Raw genomic sequence first — 21,409 nt, 5'->3', positions numbered from 1 at the left:
GATAGGTTGATCCAACTATGGATGGCAAATGGCTTTATTCAAAAAGAGGAAAAATGGATTTAGTACAGAAAGGAGAATTTATTTTTTGAAGAGTTGGTTTGAAGGTCCTTCCTCCAAGATACGGAAGTGGTAGTCAAATCTGCTGTCTATCATGGTGACAAAAAATATAAGACAATTGTATGTAAAATGCATGACTTAATGCATGATCTAGCAAAAGATGTCACAGATGAATGTGCAAGTATACAAGGATTGTCTCAACAGAAAGCATTGTTAAAAGGTGTTTGTCACATGCAAATGTCAAAGGCTGAATTGGATAGAATCAATGGGTTATGCAAAGGTAGAACATACCTCCGCACTTTGTTAGCTCCTTCAGAATCATTCGAGGATCATTATTATTTTCCTAGCGGATCATACAAGGATGTTACGAAGTTGTTGCGGGTATTGGCATCACTAAGAGCATTGCATTGCTCCCCTTCTTCAATTGTCATTTGCAAGGCCATAAATGCAAAACATTTACAGTATCTCGACCTCTCTAGGTATGACATCATTAGTTTGCCAGATTCAATATGTATGTTGTATAACCTGCAAACACTGAGGCTCATAGATTGTCGGAAGTTGCACCAGTTACCAGAAAACATGGCAAGATTGAGAAAGCTTATCCATCTTTATCTTCTGGTTGTCGTAGACTCCAAAGTATGTCCCCAAATTTTGGTGTACTGAACAACCTTCACGTATTAACAACATTTGTTGTGGGTACTGGAGATGGCCTTGGGATAGATCAGCTCAAAGGTTTGCAGCACCTTAGCAATAGGTTGGAACTACTGAATTTGAGCAAGATAAAGAGTGGCGAGAATGCAAAAGAACCCAACCTCAGTCAGAAGCAAAATCTAAGTGACTTGCTCTTCTCTTGGGACCAAAAAATAGGTGATGGGCCTAGAGATATGATCTGCAATGTGGAAGAAGTGCTTCAATGTTTAAACCCTCATAGTAATATCCAGAAGTTGAAGATACGTGGTTATCGTGGTCTAGAAATGCCACAATGGATTAGAAAGCCTTAGATGTTTTACTGCTTGAGAGAACTCAAAATGTCTAACTGCCCAAGATTCAAGAGTATACCTGTAGTATGGCTCTTAGAATCTCTAGAGATTGTGTCCTTACAGAAGATGGATAATGTGACTACATTATGTAATAATCTTGATGTGGATGGAGGACCCATTACCCCTCCAAAATTCTTCCCTAGGTTGAAGAGGATGGAGTTGATTTCGTTACCAAGCCTGGAGATGTGGGCAAAAAATAGTGTGGGAAAGCCTAGTGATAAACCGGTAACATTCCCGGTGCTTGAAGAGCTAAGAGATCAAAAATTGCCCCAAGCTTGCAAGCATTCCAGTGATCCCCGTTGTCAGCAACTTAGGGCATGTACAATGGTTCTATCTTAGCAATGCCACGTAGGATAAATGATGAGGTGGAAGAGAGAGAAATCATAAGAGAAGGCTTGTCTTCTCTTAATTAAGAAAAGACAAGAGATGATCTCTTAGCACAATATGTCTCACCACGTTTTTAGGAATAACTAATTATTGAAGATAAGACTAAAAGATGACCCATTGTAGATATGTTTTTTTGTCATCTCTAAATTACATGCAAGATTTAAGATAAGACTACCTTATCGACCATTGTACATGCCCTTAAGAATAGTTGGCGTTCACAATACTGGAGTCAGTTTAGTTTTTACGAGCATCTGTGTGGGCTCTTGGCCATTTCTCGCCGGCTTAACTCTTGGGTGTCCGGAAGACATAACCATGTTGCCCCTAGATCCCCAGCAAAGCCAAAGTGAAAGACCTCTTGAAAAATCTGAACTATTTGGATCTGGAAGCCCCAACAGCTTGGTCAGAAGCTCCGGATTGTCCAGTTCACACCTTAAGATTTGGAAATACTTTCACTTCGTGGAAGAGCTTGTGATTAGTGGATGCAGCGATCTTGTCTGCTGGCCAACAGAGGAGCTCCGGTGCTTGGATCGCCTCTGTTTTCTGTGTATCGAAAATTTTGACAACCTGGAGGGGAGCACTTCATCGTCTGAGGAGGAAACCCTTCCGCAGTCCTTAGAGGCATTGGTAATTTTGGACTGCTGCAATGTGGTGGCACTGCCTTCGAACCTTGAAAATCTGGCAAAGCCGAGGAGGCTCGGTGTGTCAAGCTGGGTGTACCGAGCGGGCTTTTCGGCCCGCTCATGGTCCGTTCGGTCTTGGCCCGCTCGGTCCTGGCTCGCTACAGAAACTGGACGGTCCGGTCTGTGAAATTCAGCCCGAAAAAAGGTTGGTCCGGTCCGGTCTTTAACCGGTCCGACCGAGCGGACCGAGAAAACACAGCGACAGCCGCCGCCGTTCGTCATCTTTGCGGCCACCGACAGCCCTCGAGTGAACCACCGTGTCTCCAAGATTGCCCTCTCCTTCCATTCTCACCTCCCCGTGTCGTCCTAGCATCTTGCCGCCGCTCGCCGTCGCTGTCGTGTGTGCACCGCAGCCGCTTTGGAATTCTCGACCATGGCATCAACCCCAACCTTTGCACGGTTGAATCAATTTCGGCCATGGGAGCGGTATTTGTTGCCATAGCAGCACTTTTCGCGGTAGAGACCAAGTGCGACGGGAGCCGCTTCAGCACAGCACGCACGCACGCACACAATCCACCAATCTGATCGTGGGATAAAGTCTGCCGTGATTTTTGGATCGTGGGAGAAATGATCGGCCGTGACTTTCGCGTCCAACAGTTTAGGAAGGCGCTAAATTGAGTAGCGACGGCTTCCTATAATCACGCATGATCGATCCCACGCTGCCGTTCCTTTTATTGAGTCGAACAGAAAATAGGAAGTACGAGAGAAAATGGGTTTGATCCAAAAATCATGGTGTCATTTGACGACCTTCTTCACGTCAGATTTGATCCACTAATCAGGGAAGGCCGGCACAGAGAAATCGTGGGCACATGCACGACCTACATTACTTGCATGCAACAGAAAAAACAGCCAAGGAATATATCGTGTGCAGGTTCATGGCTATATCGAAAGTCAACCAAACAACAGCCGCGCCGCCCAGCGCACTTCCACTGCACGTCGCCCACCACCTCGCCGCAGTACCGCGCACGTCGCCCACCTTGCCGCTGCACCCATGGACGTGGCCGCCGGTGGTTGTTGGCCGGTCCGCTCGGTCCGGCCCGGGCTTCGACGCCTCCGGTCCGGTCCATAAAAACAGGACCGCCAGGTTGGTCGGTCAAGTCCGGTCCGGGCCGCCGGCGGCCGGTCCAAAGGCTGGCTCGGTCAGAGACCGGACCGGCCCGGACCGTGTCCACCTGTATCGATGTGATTGGCTGCGGTGGCCTGAAAGCTCTGCTTGACGCTGACGGGAAGTGTGAGGCATTGTTCGGTTAATCCCTACCACAAGGGGATTGAAGAAGATTGGAGGGGTTTGATGTGGATTTTGACTTGCTGGGGATTTAATCCCTCACAATCTGCTCCAAACCCCTTGAAACCCTGTGAAACCGAACAAGGCCTGAGGGAATTGACGATTTGGCCTATTCGGTTATGGAGGAATTCCGTCATGGTCTCCTGGAGAGGTTGCCAACCCTCGAATGGTTATGGATAGATGGTTGTCCGGAGTTGGAAGGCAATGCAGAGAAGGTGGGGAGTATTTCCACTTGGTCTCTGCTGTCCCACGTTTGTGGATATCATGAGCTCAATTTATTGGTGACCGCGTCATGGAAATCCAAGATGCAAAGCAAATTGGCATACGCATGAGTCATGAGTGCCCTGGTAAATAATCAATCTCCCTTGTCTAATGTTTGTCACATCGAATTCGGTGTTAAAATGAGATGCTAAAGCGATGATTCAACGTACCTGAAACCCTCCACAGCATGGAGGCAATGATCGGTCCGCCCCCGTCTCGCCGCAGTGCGCGACGCGACCTGGGGGCCAACTGCCGTCCTCCTTGCCAGGGCGCAGATGGAAAGAGAGGAAGGTTCCGCTGCGCGCCCCACGGCCTGACGGAATCGCCATCCTACTCGGCAGATGACCCATGGGCAGAGGAAGCCAGATTTGGCTGCGCTGACGGAGACGAGAGGATGTGCGCCGTGGGCAGCAGAGGCCCATTGGACAAACCAGCAGCAGTGGCGTCGGATCCAGGCCCGGCCCACTGGGATGTGATTAGCGCGCCCAATGGTCATTAATTCTCTCTTTGCGGAGGCCAGAAGTAGTTCGTTGCTTTAATCTGTACAGCAGAAGGTGTATCTCAAAAAAAAAAAAAGAGTGACTCCAATATACTCCTACCACATGTGCTTTGATTGTGCTGCTTAGCTTGATCAGTATTCCTGGAAAGTAGCTCCTTCCATTTTCCACCACTGACCCAATTTCCCTGCCAATATCAATGTATTGTTAGGAATTGCTTGTCTTATGTTTCTTCAAACAATTGTCTGGATTAAAAATTAATTTTCATAAGAGCGAGTTGTTCTGTTTTGGAAAGGCCAAAGACGAGGAGCACACTTATAGACAATTGTTCGGATGTGAATTAGGTGCGTTACCATTTAATTACTTGGGCATACCGATACGTCACCGTAAGTTATCCAATAAAGAATGGAAGTGTATTAAAGAACAAATTGAAAAAAAAACTTAGCTGCTGGAAGGGCAAGCTTATGTCATATGGAGGTCGGGTAGTCCTAATTAAATCAGTACTGACTAGTATGCCAATGTTTCTACTTTCGTTCTTCGAAATTCCGAAAGGAGTTCGGAAGTGACTTGATTTCTTTCGATCTCGTTTCTTTTGGCATTCAGACGAGGCCAAGAGGAAATACCGTAATGCGCGATGGGATATCCTTTGCCGACCTAAAGACCAAGGGGGTCTCGGTATTGAGAACCTAGAAATTAAGAATAAATGCCTTATGAGCAAATGGCTTTACAGGCTAGAGACAGAGTCGGAGGGTATGTGGTCACAAATCCTGCGCAATAAGTATTTACAATCCAAAACATTAGCCCAAGTTACCATGAGACCGACTGGCTCGCCATTCTGGAAGGAACTTATGAGAACGAAGGACTTGTTCTTTCGCAGGATCAAATTCTTGGTTGGCAATGGGATGTCAACAAGATTTTGGGAGGATACGTGGTTAGGAGAGATGCCTCTGGCCGTCCAATATCCCATTCTTTATAATATTGTGCAACGTAAGGAGGATTACGTAGGCACAGTCCTTCAAACTATTCCCCTGAACATCCAGTTCCGACGTGCCTTAGTTGGTGAGAGATGGAATGCCTGGATGCATTTGGTTCGAAGACTGATAGAAGTTCAAATCTCCGACCAGGCGGATTCGATACAATGGAAATTAGCTAAGAATGGGATTTTGATAGTGAAATCTTTCTATTTGGATTTGATTAATTCTGGCCCAATCTCAAGGTCGCTGCACATCTGGAGGGTTAAGGTTCCTTTGCGGATTAAAATCTTTATGTGGTTTGTTCACAAACAAGTGATACTCACAAAGGACAACTTAATTAAAAGGCGATGGGTAGAAAGTTCGCGGTGCTGTTTTTGTGATCATGATGAAACAATACAACACCTATTTCTCGAATGCGCACTTGCCAAACTACTTTGGAGAATGATTCATATAGCTTTGAACATTAATCCTCCAGTCGATATTGCGTCGTTGTTTGGGGCGTGGTTAGCTGGGGCAAAACCGATTATTGTGGCTCGTATTCGGATTGGAATATGTGCGCTATTATGGGCTATATGGAACTGCAAAAATGATATGATTTTTAACAGACAACACACTTTAACTTTCTTACGGGTCATCTTCAGAGCTACAACTTGGATCCATACGTGGTCCTTACTCACTCCTATGGACTCCAGGGAGCCTTTGGTTACTGGGTGCAACCAATGGGAGATGGTAGCTCGGCTTATATTCAACCGGTTCGGATGGTGCTCTCATAACAGGATAGGAGTCTAGGAAGCTTATCCTCCATATTATCGTATCGGTTGCTTGTGTCAGCATGTAATTTTCTTTTTTAACTTTATTCTGCTCCGTTTGCGAGCTGTAAGACCTTTATGACGTTACTTTGTGGATTTTTAATAAAATAGTTGCATGTATCTTCATGATGCAGAGGCCGGGGGGCATATGCCTCCATTTCCAAAAAAAAAGGAATTGCTTGTCTGCTTCTGTTCCAATCTATATTTTGTGTTTATATAATCCGCCTGTGCTGTAACAACAAGTCTTCTTTCCAGGTATGTACACTTGACAAAGCAAATAATTTTTCTTCCGCGGAGATTGTTCCAATTGATACAACTTTTCAACCTGACAAAATGAAGGAAGGCAGGCAGGGAGACACACTGATTACATTTTCTTTTGAACCGGGCGTACCACTTTCCACTTGCATTAAACGGAAATACAATAGTTCCAAACAACCAGGGGGAAGGGAAAGAGGGATAGGGAGTTCAACGCACTGACAGGAAACCCACCGTGCCCGCCCGCCATCGAAACGAGCACTATAGGGCGAAAACCTGATAGCACTACACAATCTAAGTAACATATAGATCCCAAACACAAGCTAACAGGATAACTAAATTGTCTATGAGAGCCAAAACGGCTTAAGCAGGATAGTCGTGACGTAGCGCAGCCGAGCCCATCACCAAGGCAGCACCTCTCCAGCATCATTCACCGTGCGCCTGGCATTCTCGCACATCGCCATCAGCCTGGTCGTGCTTGATCGAATCATCTCGGCACCTTGGCGTAGCTTCTCCGCTTCTTCCTTGTTCTGAAGGCCTACCCAATACAAGAGAAAAGAACATGCGGAGAACACAATCTCAAAAGGAGATTTAATCAACTTTTTCTCAAAGGTAGCTCTATTGCGTGCCAACCATATAGCCCAGGTTATAGCAGCCAAGCCTACTGTGAAAAATTTGGATCCATTAGGCACAAACATATTGCACCACACATAATATTGTCAAGTATTGTTGGGACATAGCTCAGTCCCCGAGACCACCCCAATTAATCTCCAGGCGACTCGCGCCACAGGGCAAGAGAAAAACAAATGAGTAGCTGTTTCCAGCTTTCCACAAAAGGAACACACAGGGTTCCCTGGCCATTTTTTCTTTTTCATCACAGATCTGGTGAGCACTTCATCTTGGTCCATTTGCGTTTCCTGTAATGAACGCGGCCACACCATGAACTTGGCATAAGCTGGCCTCCCAAACATAGCATGATACGGGCTCATTTAACAACTGCTCAAGAGTGGGGCCTGACCCGCCGGACCGAGGAGGTGGTCTCCCCTTACGTCGTTGATTGTTGCCTTGAGTATTGGTGTTAGCCACAAACTCCAAGCTACCATCAACCTTACGTTTATTATTGCCTCCTTGATTCGTTGGGTTATGCTGTGGACCCTTGGTGTTGCCGTTCTTCTTTCCCTTCCCTACAATTTCATCATTAGACTCGGGATCCTTGATACTATCAGAGTTGGCGTATTTGACTTGAGCCACCATTGGCTGGCCCATGTCATTACAATCGCGCTTGAGCCGCCTCAGCTTCTGTTTCAGAGGCGTAAAACGGCAATTTTTCTTCAACATTAAGACTGCAGAGCCGGCATCCATCTTATCAGACGAATGTATTACGGCCTTGACCCGGCGCACCCAATGGGTCATGGATTCACCCTCCTCTTGCTTACAGTTAGTCAAGTCCACAATTGACATGGGCTGCTGATAACCCACAAGTGTAGGGGATCGCAGCAGCTTTCGAGGGTAAAGTATTCAACCCAAATTTATTGATTCGACACAAGAGGAGCCAAAGAATATTCTTGAGTATTAGCAGTTGAGTTGTCAATTCAACCACACCTGGATAACTTAGTATCTGCAGCAAGGTATTTAGTAGCAAAGGTGGTATGATAATAATGGTAACAGTAGCAAAAGTAGAGATAAATGTTTTGGGGTTTTTGTAGTAGTTGTAACAGTAGCAACGGAAAAGTAAATAAGCGAAGAACAATATATGAAAAGCTCGTAGGCGATGGATCGATGATGGATAATTATGCCGGATACGATTCCTCATGTAATAGCTATAACACAGGCTGACACAGAACTAGCTCCAGTTCATCAATGCAATGTAGGCATGTATTCCGTAAATAGTCATACGTGCTTATGGAAAAGAACTTGCATGACATTTTTTGTCCTACCCTCCCGTGGCAGCGGGGTCCTAGCGGAAACTAAGGGATATTAAGGCCTCCTTTTAATAGAGTATCGGAACAAATCATTAGCACATAGTGAATACATGAACTTCTCAAATTACGGTTATCACCAAGAAGTATCCCGATTATTGTCACTTCGGGGTTGTCGGATCATAACACATAATAGGTGACTATCGACTTGCAAGATAAGACCAAGAACACACATATATTCATGAAAACATAATAGGTTCAGATCTGAAATCATGGCACTCGGGCCCTAATGACAAGCATTAAGCATAGCAAAGTCATAGCAACATCAATCTCAGAACATAGTGGATACTATGGATCAAACCCTAACAAAACTAACTTGATTACATGATAAATCTCATCCAACCCATCACCGTCCAGCAAGCCTACGATGGAATTACTCACGCACGGCGGTGAGCATCATGAAATTGGTGATGGAGGATGGTTGATGATGATGACAGCGACGAATCCCCCTCTCCGGAGCCCCGAACGGACTCCAGATCAGCCCTCTCGAGAGAGATTAGGGCTTGGCGGCGGCTCCGTGTCGTAAAACGCGATGAAACTTTCTCTCTGATTTTTTTCTCTGCGAGACGGAATATATGGAGTTGGAGTTGAGGTCGGTGGAGGTCCACGGGGCCCACGAGATAGGGGGGCGCCCCCTGTCTCGTGGACAGGCCCTGGGCCCCCTGGTGTATTTCTTTCGCCCAGAAATTCTTATTAATTCCAAAAAGTGCCTCCGTGGATTTTCAGGACATTCCGAGAACTTTTTTTTCTACACATAAAACAACATCATGGAAGTTCTGCTGAAAACAGCGTCAGTCCGGGTTAGTTTCATTCAAATCATGCAAGTTAGAATCCAAAACAAGGGCAAAGTGTTTGGAAAAGTAGATACGTTGGAGACGTATCAGCTGCTTGCATGTATCTTTGAAGTTCTGAATAAACCGGGCCTTTAACTCTACCCATGAGCCGATGGAATTAGGTGGCAGCCCCTTCAACCAAGTGTGGGTCGTTCCATCCAGCATCATGGTAAAGTACTTGGCCATCACAGCGTCACTGACCTCTAGTAGCTCCATAGCCATCTCATAGCTTTTAATCCATGCCCAAGGCTGTAAGTCGGCCGTGTAATTAGGCACCTTCCGAGGCCCCTTGAAATCCTTGGGCAAACATTCATTACGCAGAGCCGTCACCAAACAAGGGACACCTCCACTTAATCCTTGGGTCGAGTGAATCCTGTCTCGACTATAAGAATATCCCTCATGCTGCACCAAAGCCGTCTGAAGAAGTTCTCTAACCCTTCGTGTTTCAACCGTCGTCGGTGAGTCGCCATCCGCCGGCAGAGCCGCCAGTCGTGCCGCCGCCGCGATCATGTTCTCCAAAGGGTTAGAAAAATGACCCGATGGTGTCGGCACATAATGAGGCAGAGCAGTATTCAGACGTGGAGGCTCCATCACTCGTGGCTGAACCGGCGTGCCAGCCCCGGGCGTTGCAACCTGGTTTACCTCCGGCGGGTTACTGGGGCCCGCTCCGGGTGTGCGAAAAAGGTTTATAGGATCATAAACCAGAGGCAGACGAGATTGAGTCTTCTGGTACCTTCTCCTCATGACCTCATTCGATGTGTTCTGGTCCATCGTAAGCTGGAAAGCCTGCGACTGAATCCGCTGAGCTTGAGCGTCCAGAGCCGCCCGCTCTGCGGTCATCCTGACGTCTTCCGCCGCCATGTCTTCCTTAGCTTGCACTATATCCTACTTTAACTGCGCCACTTCTGCGTCATGTTGAGCTTGATCTGCCGGGTTGACCACGGTGGTTAATAGAGCTGTCATCTTATCCATGAGATCCATCAAAAAAGCATTATTATGGATAAAACATTATAAATAACAATAAGAAAACATGATGCAAAATGGACGTATCAGCGCGCTGGTTCGCCTTCGAGCACGAGGTGGCGAGGCGACGCGGCGTCCGCGAAGTCGACCACACCGTGCCACCGCCGCCGCTCGTCGTCCGCGAGGAGGACCAGGCGGCGGAGGCTGCCTACCAGGATGCCCTTGCGTCGGTCTACCGGGAGAGCAAGGAGGACGAGCGGCGCAGGGCGGCACCGGCCGAGGAAGAGGAGGCGGCGTACGAGGCGGCCATGGCGCAGGCCATGGCCTCTCCGCGGCGGGCGACTGCGTCCTGCCGCCGGTGACCCCGCCGTCTGTGAAAGTGGAGCCGAAGTCGTCCCGCATCGAGCGCTACTCCTGGACGGGAGTAGTGCGCGAGTGGGTCAGCGCGCCGCCGGTCTGGCTGGGGGCGACGCCGGCGCAGGAGGCGGCGTACCTCGAGCACTGGCGCCAGATACGGGTGGCCGAGGAGCGCCGCGACGGCGAGTACCTCGAGATGTTCGAGCGCGACGCCAAGGTCGAGCAGCGCGAGGCCTGTGGCGGCATTGCCCGCGCCCGTCATGAACGCGCTCCGGGGCACTGCCCGCGCCCGACGCGAACGCGCTTTGGAACACAACGTTCCCCTAGGCCGGCCCGGCGCCGACGCTCATCAACCTTGCGAACCCCGAGGACGACGACAACAGTGCCTAGGGCGGCGCGCCGACGCGTAGTTTAGTTTGTTTTTATTTTTTTTAAATGTCAATGTGGACGCGTGGACTTCCGCCGGCCTTCGTGGCCGGCTTTAATGTTTTTTATGTTAAATATGCATGCATTTTTTTTCTAGGGCCGTCAAAATATTGTCGTCCGTTTGGGTCGGCTCGTTGGAGTTGCTCTAATCGGTCAGTATCCGCGGAGGGGCGTTTGCCGGGCCGGATTTGCCCATCACGACTGTAAATTCTGTTAGTCTGTAAAAAGCTTCCGTGGATGTAAGATTGTATTCTACTGATTCATCCATAGGGTGCTTGTCTGGCTCTTGGTTCGACCGACGCCAGTACTAGTCATGTGCTCTTGTGCAGTGGAGTCCAAGCTCGGACAGCTCATTTGACGCCTGTTTCGAGCCAAGCGCGCGGTTGCCCGTGACAGACACACATGCCACTGTCACTGCCAGTCCCTCGCCCCCAGACAAGAAAGCTAGAGGACACCACAGCACGCCATGGCGGATTGGCCATTGTCCCTTGCCGTACTCACTACTTTATATCATACTCCCCACGATTGGATCCAGGCATCCAGCCAGTGTCACCCAGTGAGCAGAGCAGCTAGCTAGGTCCCGGCGAGGACAATGGAGCCAGCGGCGGCGGCGACGACGCTCTGGAGAGCGCGAGCGCTACCCATCCTGCTGGCCATGCTGGCGGCGGCCGTGGCCGCGAGCGCGCGCGGGGGCGCGGAGAGGGCGCCCACGCTGGTGTTCATCCTGGCGGGGCAGTCCAACATGGGCGGCCGGGGCGGCGCCACGTCGGGGAACCGCTGGGACGGGGTGGTGCCGCCGGAGTGCGCGCCGTCCCCGCGCACGCTGCGCCTCTCCCCGTCGCTCCGCTGGGAGGAGGCCCGCGAGCCGCTGCACGCCGGCGTGGACGCCGGCAACGTGGTGGGCGTGGGCCCCGGGATGCCGTTCGCGCACGCGCTGCTCCGGTCCCCCGCCTGCCCGCGCGGCGCCGTCGTGGGGCTCGTCCCCTGCGCGCAGGGCGGCACCCCCATCGCCAACTGGTCCCGCGGCTCCGAGATGTACGAGCGCATGGTGGCCCGCGCCCGCGTCGCCGGCGCCGGGACGGGGAGGGTCGCCGCGCTGCTGTGGTTCCAGGGCGAGGCCGACACCCTGCGGCGCGAGGACGCGCTGGCCTACGCCGGCAGGATGGAGGCGTTTGTCCGGGACGTCCGCCGCGACCTCGCCCTGCCCAACCTCCTCGTCATCCAGGTATGTCATTGTCCGTCTGTCTGTCGCCACAGTAGCTACATCCATGGATGATGGATCCCCTGCTTCGACTCCATTGATCTTCTCATTGTGATCTGTTGGAACAGGTTGGGATCGCGACGGCGCAGTGGCAGGGGAATCAGCAGGGCAAGTGGCTGGATCTGGTGCGGAAGCAGCAGAGGGCGGTGCGCGTGCCGAACCTCAAGTACGTGGACGCCATGGGGCTCCCCATTGCCAACGACATCACCCACCTCACCACCCAGGCGCAGGTCCGGCTCGGCAAGATGCTCGCCGCCGCATACATATCCACGCTCTGATAGTTAATCCAGTGCGTAACAGTCAGTGTGTGTGTGCATTCCAGTGAGCACTTCCAATCAGGCAGGCAGGGATTACTGAGATTATCATTCAATCCATTGAATAGTAAATTTGGTTATGATTAGTTGCGGACAACAGATGAATAAATCTGCTCTAGTCTGCAGTAGTAGTAGGATACTTGATGTGAGGCTACCAAAGGTGGGGCAGACACGAGCTCATATTATTGCTGCCACTAATTGCTATGGGGATTGTAGGAATTGGAACAATCTCATCATCAGCACAGCGTTGCCGTCTTGCTTAAGAGAAATTATTCGCTCCGCTAAGTTTATCTGCTTTAATAGAAGAATTGTTGTAACAGCAGGTACCGACTATCTACACACACAAATTGCTATGTTGTACACGTAGGTTGCGAACAGAAACAGTTCATAAAGAACTATGTGGAGAAAAAAATAAATTCTTTGCACTGACTCATGATTTCTTGCAAAAAAAAGAAGCCTCGTGTTTGTAACTGGCAAACGCATTGCCATTAGCAGGGAAATTGGGTATGTGGTAAAACATGGCAGGACCTACGAAACAACTACTTCCCATTAATAGCTATCAAGACAAGCCACACTATTAACTTACGTTGCTAGAAATATAGTATTGGAGTAAGAGCATCTACAGCCGAACTCGGCAAATCCGGCCCCTCAAACGCCCGTGGACACGTTCACGAGCATCCCTCATATTTGCCATTGTACATATGCGTATCTCATATACGGCGGCGTCTTATATCCATAATACCTATGCATACGTTGATCTATCATACATGATCAAACAACGGCAACAAAATTGAACTGCAAAGGAACACAAGATCAGCTGCAAACGGATAAACACACTTCATCACATCCAAAAGATCATAGTTCATCCATGGACACGTTCATAAACTTCTACAACTAAAACGATATAAACATTGAGGAGGTAGGGGGGGGGGGATCGCCACTTCCTCGTCGGGCCTTTGCCCTTCCGGTCGCCGACGCAGCTGTAGGCGTCCGCGGCTGGTGGAGAGTCTTGGTTGTTGGACGACAAGGCGCAGCTGTCGCCGCCGCCGGAGTCGGAGAGGACGATGGGCCCCTACATCCGACGGACAACCCTGTTCTGCTCCTGCTTCAGCCTTGCCACCCGAGCCTTCTCCGCCGCCGCCTCCTTCGCCTCGCGCTCCGACTGCTCAATGGCTAGCCGAAGCGCCTTGGCGTTCTTCCGTCGGAGGCCGCAAGCGTCCATCTCCGTCGCCGTGAGGGAGTGGCAGTACACTAAGGCGAGGATCTGGTGCGGAAGCAGCAGGCGGCGGTGCGGGTGCCCAACCTCAAGTACGTGGACGCCATGGGTCTCCCCCTTGCCAACGACATCACCCACCTCACCACCCAGGCCCAGGTCCGGCTCGGCAAGATGCTCGCCGACGCGTACATCGCCACGCTGTGATGATTAATCCAGTGCATTATCAGTCAGTGTGTGTGTGCGCATTCCAGTGAGCACTTCCAATCAGGTAGGCAGGGATTACTGACATTTTACCATTGATTCCACGGAACAGTTAATTTGGTGATGATTAGTTGTGGACAACGGATCAATAAATCTGCTCTAGTCTGTAGCAGTAGGACTCCATGCCGGGCTCCCAAAGGGCACTAATTGCTATGTGGATTGTAGGAATTGGAACAAAATGCATGAACAGAAATTCTTCGCTTCGTTAAGTTTATCTGCCAGAAAACAAGAATTGTTGTTACAGCACAGACCGATTATCTACACACAAAATGCAATGATGTACGCATAGATTGGAATTGGAAGCAGTTCCACTAGTAGAAAACAGGGCATTTGTCCCGGTTCGTAAGGGCCTTTAGTCCCGGTTACTAATGCCTCCCCCTTTAGTCCCGGTTCTTACATGAACCGGGACAGATGAACATCTACGTGGCCGCTGCTCGCAGCCCAGGCAGGGGGACCTTTGGTCCCGGTTGGTGACATAAACCGGGACCAAAAAGGCTTCCACGCGTCAGCATTTCAGTGGCTTGGGTTTTTGTTTTTTTTTAAAGGGGGAGGGGTTGGCGGTTTTGGGGGGGTTAATGTAGGTGTTTCATATATTGTGTTAGCTAGCTAATTAATAGAGAGAGAAGTGTCCTCTCTTATGTCCGTGCTAGGTCGACGCTACATACTATATACATAGAGAGACCCTCGACACGCTAGCTAGTAAGAAAATGAAGGAAACCATTAAGTACAGAAGTTCGACATGCATACCGAGAGAAGTGATCGATCGACCTCTCCTTCTTCGAGAGATTGGTCGAACAATAAGTTTTCGTATTATCTATCCGACGCTACTGGCTACATACATATACAATATGTACGATCTTTTACAATCCCCTAGCATTTGAAATCAACTTCCACATGGTATTCTCCGGCTTTATTGATGACGTGGTCAAGAAAGAACCCCGCCAATTCCTCTTGAATTGCTTTCACGCGATCTTGTGATAGGAGTTCTTTCCGCATCTGCCACGTCTAATTTGAAGAAGGGGGTTAATACATATATATGAATGAAACTCAACAGAAATGATGGTGTAATAAAATGGAATTGTGAATATTATTGCTTACGCACTTCATATTCTCTTTTAGAGTAGCCCCGCTTATTTTTCAATGTCGCGTTGTAGATGAACTCGCACGCGTAGTATCCACAGTAATCATTCCCCTGTTCCTGCCACAAGCACTTTACGAGAAATAGAGGTCAATCAAACTAATAATGAAGCATTATAAATGGCATTGATGAAATTATAGCTATAGAATCAACGGGAGATGCGCGCAACTAGCTAGACAATAGTACTTACGTCCGGGTATGTATATCGCAGCTCCTTCGGCAGTCCCGGAGCTTCTGCGGTGAACTATTTCCAAACCCTGCAAGACAAAGAAAATAATTATTATTACTTGAGATATCAGGAAATGAACAAAAAGTTGCCGATATGGTGCGATAATGATCGATTGAACTTACTAGTTGAGCAATTTAGTCATGTCCGCATAGGTTACGGGATCTTTTCGTCTCGAGTATAAGACAGTTACTAGTCCCCGCTCAAGCTTAATCTCCTGAAGAACATAGTGGTAGCTGCGCACGCATGCATAACTCATCAATTACATTACTATAACCTCGCTCGAGTAATAAGGGAAACCGAATATGCACATGACAGTAACACTCACTTGAAGTTGTAAGGAAAGGGTATGGTATCTTTGTTTTGATTTTTGATCAACGATTGTAGCAAGTTGGCCTCAGCCTCTTCGGCGTGCTTTTTAACCTGAATTTCATCTATGATATTTGTGTTAATGAACCCAATATCATACATTTCTTGTTTTCTGCACTCAATGATCTTCAATCTGCATAATATAGCGAGGATAATTAATTATAAATACATGCAATGAAAGAGCTGAGCTATATATAGAGACTTAATGACAGAAATAGTACTTACGGACAGTAGCAAAAGAACGTTAATTTATCGAGGGCCTTTTGATTGAAGAACTCGAAGAACTCCTCAAATGGAACAGCCAACAGATCAGTTCCAACGAGGTCGTGCTCCTCTTTAATGTTTAGATACAAAGTATTCGTCCCCCCAGACCCTCTGCAGGTTTTCATGTACCAATTATGGAATCTTCGCATGATCGTTGTTAGAGATTTTTCATCTTTGACGAGAGGCTTCCCGTACTCGTATCTGTATATGTTCACCTCCATGAAATCAGGAAGTTGATCGTCAGGCAGGTAATCTGCAAGATTGCCATAACCGGCCACCGTCCCCGGAGCATTAGCGACGATGTCGCCGCTAGACACATTGAGCGGGGGGCACGATTGATTTGCTTGTTCGCCGAGCTGGGCAATTTTTTTCGCAGCTGCTCGTTCTTTTGACCTTTGATGTCTGACAGTACTTCCCGACCTCCCGCCTCTGGCTATACTACTAGACGCCGGAGCAGACGGAGCGGCTGTGGCGTCTGTCTTCTTTCGTGCTTGCTTACGAGGCGGAGGAGAAGGACTACGACGCCGGAGCAGCCAGGACGGCGGCGGGTCTCTTCCGCCCTTGCTGGCGAGGCGGAGAAGGAGGAGGCTGCTGGCTGCTCGGGCGCGCCGGCGCAGGCGGAGAAGGAGGCGGAGTGCCGCCACGCGCCGGAGAAGGAGGCCGACTGCCCTGATCGTCACTCGCCGGAGGAGGAGGCGGTGGAGGAGGCAGAGTGCCCTGACTTGCTGGAGGAGGAGGCGGTAGAGGAGGTGGAGTGCCCTGACTCGCCGAAGGAGGAGGAGGCGGAGGCGTCCAGTTCGGAAGGTTGATGAGCTCCTTCCGCCATAGGCATGGAGTCTTCAGAGCAGAACCCACCCTAGTCTCCCCTTCACCGGTAGGGTGGTCAAGCTGGAGGTCCTCAAATCCCTCCGTTATTTCATCCACCATCACCCTAGCATATCCTTCTGGAATCGGCCGGCAGTGATAAGTTGCGCCGAGTTCAGTAGGATAAATAGAGCCAACAGCCGCCTTGACCTTCAAATTCATCCATTGCGTCATAATGTGGCAATTTTGAGACTCCGTGATAGCATCCACGGGATAGCTGGCAGGAGCCATCAAGACATGCTCCGGCTGAAGCAGCTCGGTGGAAGCCACGCTGCTTCTCCGCTGAGATGGCGGGGTAGCTTCGGGGGAAGCTTCGGCAGGTCGTTTGCTGCGTTCTGCTTCTCGTTCCTCTAGCCCCATTACCCTTTCGTGCGGCGCCTGCAGTTGGCTCTGCTCCAGTTTCTTCCTCCTCTCCTGGGTTTTGTAACCCCCTGCGTCCGAAAAACCAACCTTCCATGGAATGGAGCCTGGCGTGCCTCGTGTCCGTCTAGGGTGCTCAGGATTCCCGAGGGCCATTGTGAGCTCGTCCTTCTCCCTGTCTGGAACGAACGCCCCTTGTTGCGCTGCATCGATATAGTGCCGAAGCTTGGTGACTGGTATTTTCAGTTGCTCGTCCGTCCAACGGCACTTCCTTGATACAGGGTCCAAGGTTCCGCCAGCCCCGAAGAACCAAGTCCGGCAACGGTCTGGCCAGTTCATTGTCTCTGGTTCGATCCCTTTATCAAGCAAATCATTCTCAGCCTTGGACCACTTAGTCCGGGCTTTGAGGTAGCCACCTGACCCCGTGCGATGGTGAAACTTCTTCTTCGCAGCATTTTTCTTGTTTGTCTCCGACATCTTCTTACTCTTTTCCGATGTCTTATGGGCCACAAATGCGGGCCAGTGATCTTTGATCTTCTCATATTTGCCGATGAATTTTGGTGTCTCTTCTTTGTCGACAAACTTGTTCAGCTCTTTCCTCCACCTCCTGAATAGGCTTGCCATCTTCTTAAGAGCACAAGACTTGATTAATTGCTCTTTAACCGGCTTCTCCGGATCCTCCTCTGGCGGTAGGGTGAAATTTGCCTTCAGCTCAGTCCAAAGATGATCTTTCTGCATATCATTGACATAAGACACCTCAGGGTCTTCCTCCTTAGGCTTATACAATTGTTGGATGCTGATCGGGATCTTGTCCCTAACAAGAACCCTGCACTGATCAGAAAATGCGTTCTTTGTCTGGATGGGTTCAATCGGTTCGCCGTCGGGCGCGATTGCTGTGATCTCAAACCTTTCATCCGAGCTCAGCTTTTTCTTCGGGCCTCGTCGCCTTACCGAAGTTGTGCTCGATCCGGAGGGCTAGGAAAAGGAAGAAAGACGAGAGTTAATTAATATGTGTACATATACCAAAACAATGAATGCATCAATTAACTAGTCAGCACGGGCTTAACTAATATATATATACCTGGCCGGACTCGGTTCGGTCACTGGAGCAGTCAGCACGATCTCCTTCTTGTACCTCCATTGGGTCACCGGAGCCATCATGAACATAGCAGTCCTCTTCTTGTACTGGCATTAATGGGCCGGAGCCATCATGAACATAGCCCTCTTCTTCACCCAGTCCCTCCTGACCATCAGTGTCGTTGAGAAATGACGCAACGACATCACTTCCTTGTGCGATTATGTCCCCCAACATCGCTTCTGTTGCTTCGTCTCGGGAGTGCTCCATAGTTTCTTCAAATATTTACAACATGTCAATTATTATTCAAACATGGTACAGATGGATATATATATTAGTGGCAAACGTAGAACTAGCTAGCTAATCACAATAAGGAATCATGTTAGTGGCCTCGACGCTGCTTCTCTAGGGTTTGGGGTGGCCTAGACAACGCTTCAAGGGTTTGGGGTGGCCTCGACACAACGCTTCAAGGGTTTGGGGTGGCCTCGACGACAACGCTCTTTTAACTTGGTAAATTTGGGTGGCTTCGGGAGAGTTTGTCGGGTAGGGGCGCGGCGGGAGGGGGTAGGAGACCAACATCGTTTTTTCTCTAGGGTTTGGGTGTCCTCGAGAGTTTTGGTCGAGCGAGAGGGCCGAGGGGGGTGCTGCCGTGGTATAAGTTATCACGGTCGAGAGGGGGTATATATATCGACCGCCCCTCATGTCGAAGTTATCCGGGAGGGGGTTATATCGACACGACGCGACCAACATATACATGGGAAAATAATGTTATCGGGGAGGGGGTATATCAACCCCCCCCCCTCGTATTGAAGTTATCGGGAGGGCTATATCGACGACGACAGACCTTTTTCCTCTCATTCTTTTAGTATTGCTTGTTTTTTTTTAAATGTTCAAACAGAAAATTTCGAAAAAAAAGTAAAGGTTTTGCCTAATGCATTGTTCATATTTCATAAACATATATGCATACAAAAAAGCATACATACATACATATATACATACAAAAAAAGCATACATACATACATATATATATATATAGGGTGGGTCTATTATGATAACACCCTTAAGAGTCTTATTCTGCACACCACTTCTTATTCCGCACACCGAAGAAACTACTGTAGCCACCGCCACCTCGCGCTGCCCTGCCCCGGCCACCACCACGCGCCGCCCCGCCCCCGCCACCACCACACGCGCCCCGCCCCGGCCACCACCCGCGCCGCCCCGCCCCGGCCACCACCCGCGCCGCCCCGCCCCGGCCACCACCCGCGCCGCCCCACCACTTCCTCTACACCATGCGCTCCCTCTCCCTCCACCGGCAGCAGTCGTCGGGATCCCAGGGCACTGGATCCGGCCTCCCCCTCTCCCCCCAGCCTCCTTCCTCCCCCGGGTGCCGTCGCCCTCCACCCCCTCCCTCCTGACTGGCCTGGATCCAGGAGCGCCGCCCAGGTGCCCAGCGCTGCTGCCGGCGTGGATCCGGACATGCCGTCCCGCCGTGGCTTTCCCAACTTCAGGCTCCTCACCTCTCCATGGCCACATCGGCCCATCATGGTTGAGCCCCTGCGCCGGTTCCCGTGGAGGCCCGGCCGGATCTTCTCCACCGCGTCCCTCCCCTCGTCATCACCAGATCCCTGCGCATCTCCTTCCACCAGTGAGGGTTGTGGCGACGAGTAACCTCCTCGGCTCCTGCGCATCCGTCCTTGCGCTGCCCGGGATCCACGTCTACGGCGGCCGGATCCGCTTACCCCGCGGCACGGGTGCTCTTTGCTCCGCTGCTGAAGGTCGCTGCTGCTCGTGGAACAAGGCAGAGCTCTATCCACCTCTCCTCCAACTGTTGCAGTTAATTTGATTTTGGTGTTGAAGCTCACTGAATCTTGTTTGTTCGCTGTCGAAATGAAAAATGGACCAAATTTCCTGGCGCGGTGTCGTGCAGTTTCGTTGGGCGCGGCGTGCAGTTTCCTTGCGTGGATAGGTAATTCCTGAGGCTGCTGCGACCCATTTCTTCCCTAGTGCACTGCAGACGTTCATCAAATTCGTCTCGAGTTTGCAAAAATCGTGTCCCTGCAGCTCGTCGTCGGGGTTGTGCGGTTCATACTGCCCCAAGAAAATGATTTTGTGCAGTTTGCTTTATTTATTTAGGCAAAGTGTTAACTACAGTGTGCTAGGAGTTGAACATCTGTGTGTGGGCAGCATGCGGCGTTAACAATGCAGTGCTGAAAAGCACTAGTTGCCCATGAACAATTCTGGAAAGCTTTATTTGCTCTTTGTTTTTGCAGATTTTGGATTGTGCACTTCGCATCATGTGGTTTCAGTGTGCAGTCCGGTGGTGCATGACTTGCGGCTCTCTTTTTTCTTGAGTGAGGTTCTTCCAGCACGGTGGTGCAGTCAGGCGAACCCCCAGTTTGGTGCTGCCGAGGATTTTGGTTCGTATCGATTGGAAAAAGAGTGTTGAATATATTGCGGTTCATTATAAACAAAACCTGTAGTGTGGATGCAGGGAGCTTGCGGTGCGCTAGTGGTTTGCTTGTTGTACACCTCTTGTGAACAAAAACTATGCAGCTCAAAAAGTTCAACGATGCAGTATGCACTGCCCTGCTATGTAGTACAATTACATTTTTGGAGAATTGTTTTTGAAGTGCACTTAGTTTGTGTAAAAAAGAATATGTTTTATTATCCCTATGTATGAAGTGCAATTTGTTTCGTGTGCTTTAAAAATCACTCGACTACATCAACGCATGCAGTGCTTTTGATCCTCAGATGTGGTTCACTTTTGAGAGTGGTGTTGTACATTTGTGCCCAAAAAATGGAAGTGCTAAAAATTTAGCGCGACAACAAAAGATAGTAATGAGGTTCACTTTGATATATGTCGCGGTTCACTTGCCTCCTCACTGCGGTCCACTCTCGTTTAAAAAAAATTGAAAAGAAAAGACAACAAAAACTTGTCTAAAAAATTTACGTTCAACAAAAGAAATCATGAAGTTCACTTGACTGTCTGATGCAGTGCGGAATCAGTCAACTTGATTAGAAACTGCGGTGTGCTTGGCCGTCGGATGCAGCTCATGTGGTGTCCGACTAAAAAAAGAATATAGAAAATCAAGACAAAAGAAATCATGCATTTCGCTTGCCCGTCGGATGCAGTGCGCCTTTACATCTGAAGCAGTGCTCTTTTCCGTCAGATAGAGTTCACTTCGTCAATTTTAGTGTTGCAAAAAACAGAGTGTCCGCATTTCACTAATTTTAAAACTGCTCATAAACCATAAGAAA

The 21,409-nt window shown here is 49.5% G+C and overlaps 1 protein-coding gene across 1 annotated transcript; it reads left to right on the top strand.

Moving 5' to 3' along the window:
* Nucleotides 1–11,321: 11,321 nt before the first annotated feature.
* On the top strand, nucleotides 11,322–12,647 carry LOC123083528 (probable carbohydrate esterase At4g34215). The gene is made up of 2 exons (XM_044505549.1): nucleotides 11,322–12,028; nucleotides 12,133–12,647. Exons 1-2 carry the CDS (start codon nucleotides 11,396–11,398, stop codon nucleotides 12,340–12,342), a joined length of 843 nt encoding a protein of 280 aa, XP_044361484.1. The 5' UTR covers nucleotides 11,322–11,395; the 3' UTR covers nucleotides 12,343–12,647.
* Nucleotides 12,648–21,409: the final 8,762 nt, after the last annotated feature.

Source organism: Triticum aestivum, chromosome 4A, assembly GCF_018294505.1.
Source record: "Triticum aestivum cultivar Chinese Spring chromosome 4A, IWGSC CS RefSeq v2.1, whole genome shotgun sequence".
In the NCBI taxonomy this organism is placed as follows: Eukaryota; Viridiplantae; Streptophyta; class Magnoliopsida; order Poales; family Poaceae; genus Triticum; species Triticum aestivum.
Note: the sequence above shows the minus strand (reverse complement) of the source record. Positions and strands in the feature narration are given on the sequence as shown.

Excerpts from the sequence above, each read along its gene's own strand:
- LOC123083528 (XM_044505549.1), top strand. The coding sequence starts at position 11,396 with ATGGAGCCAGCGGCGGCGGCGACGACGCTCTGGAGAGCGCGAGCGCTA. Across the intron at positions 12,029-12,132 it reads CCAACCTCCTCGTCATCCAG|GTTGGGATCGCGACGGCGCA; the intron begins GTATGTCATTGT and ends CTGTTGGAACAG.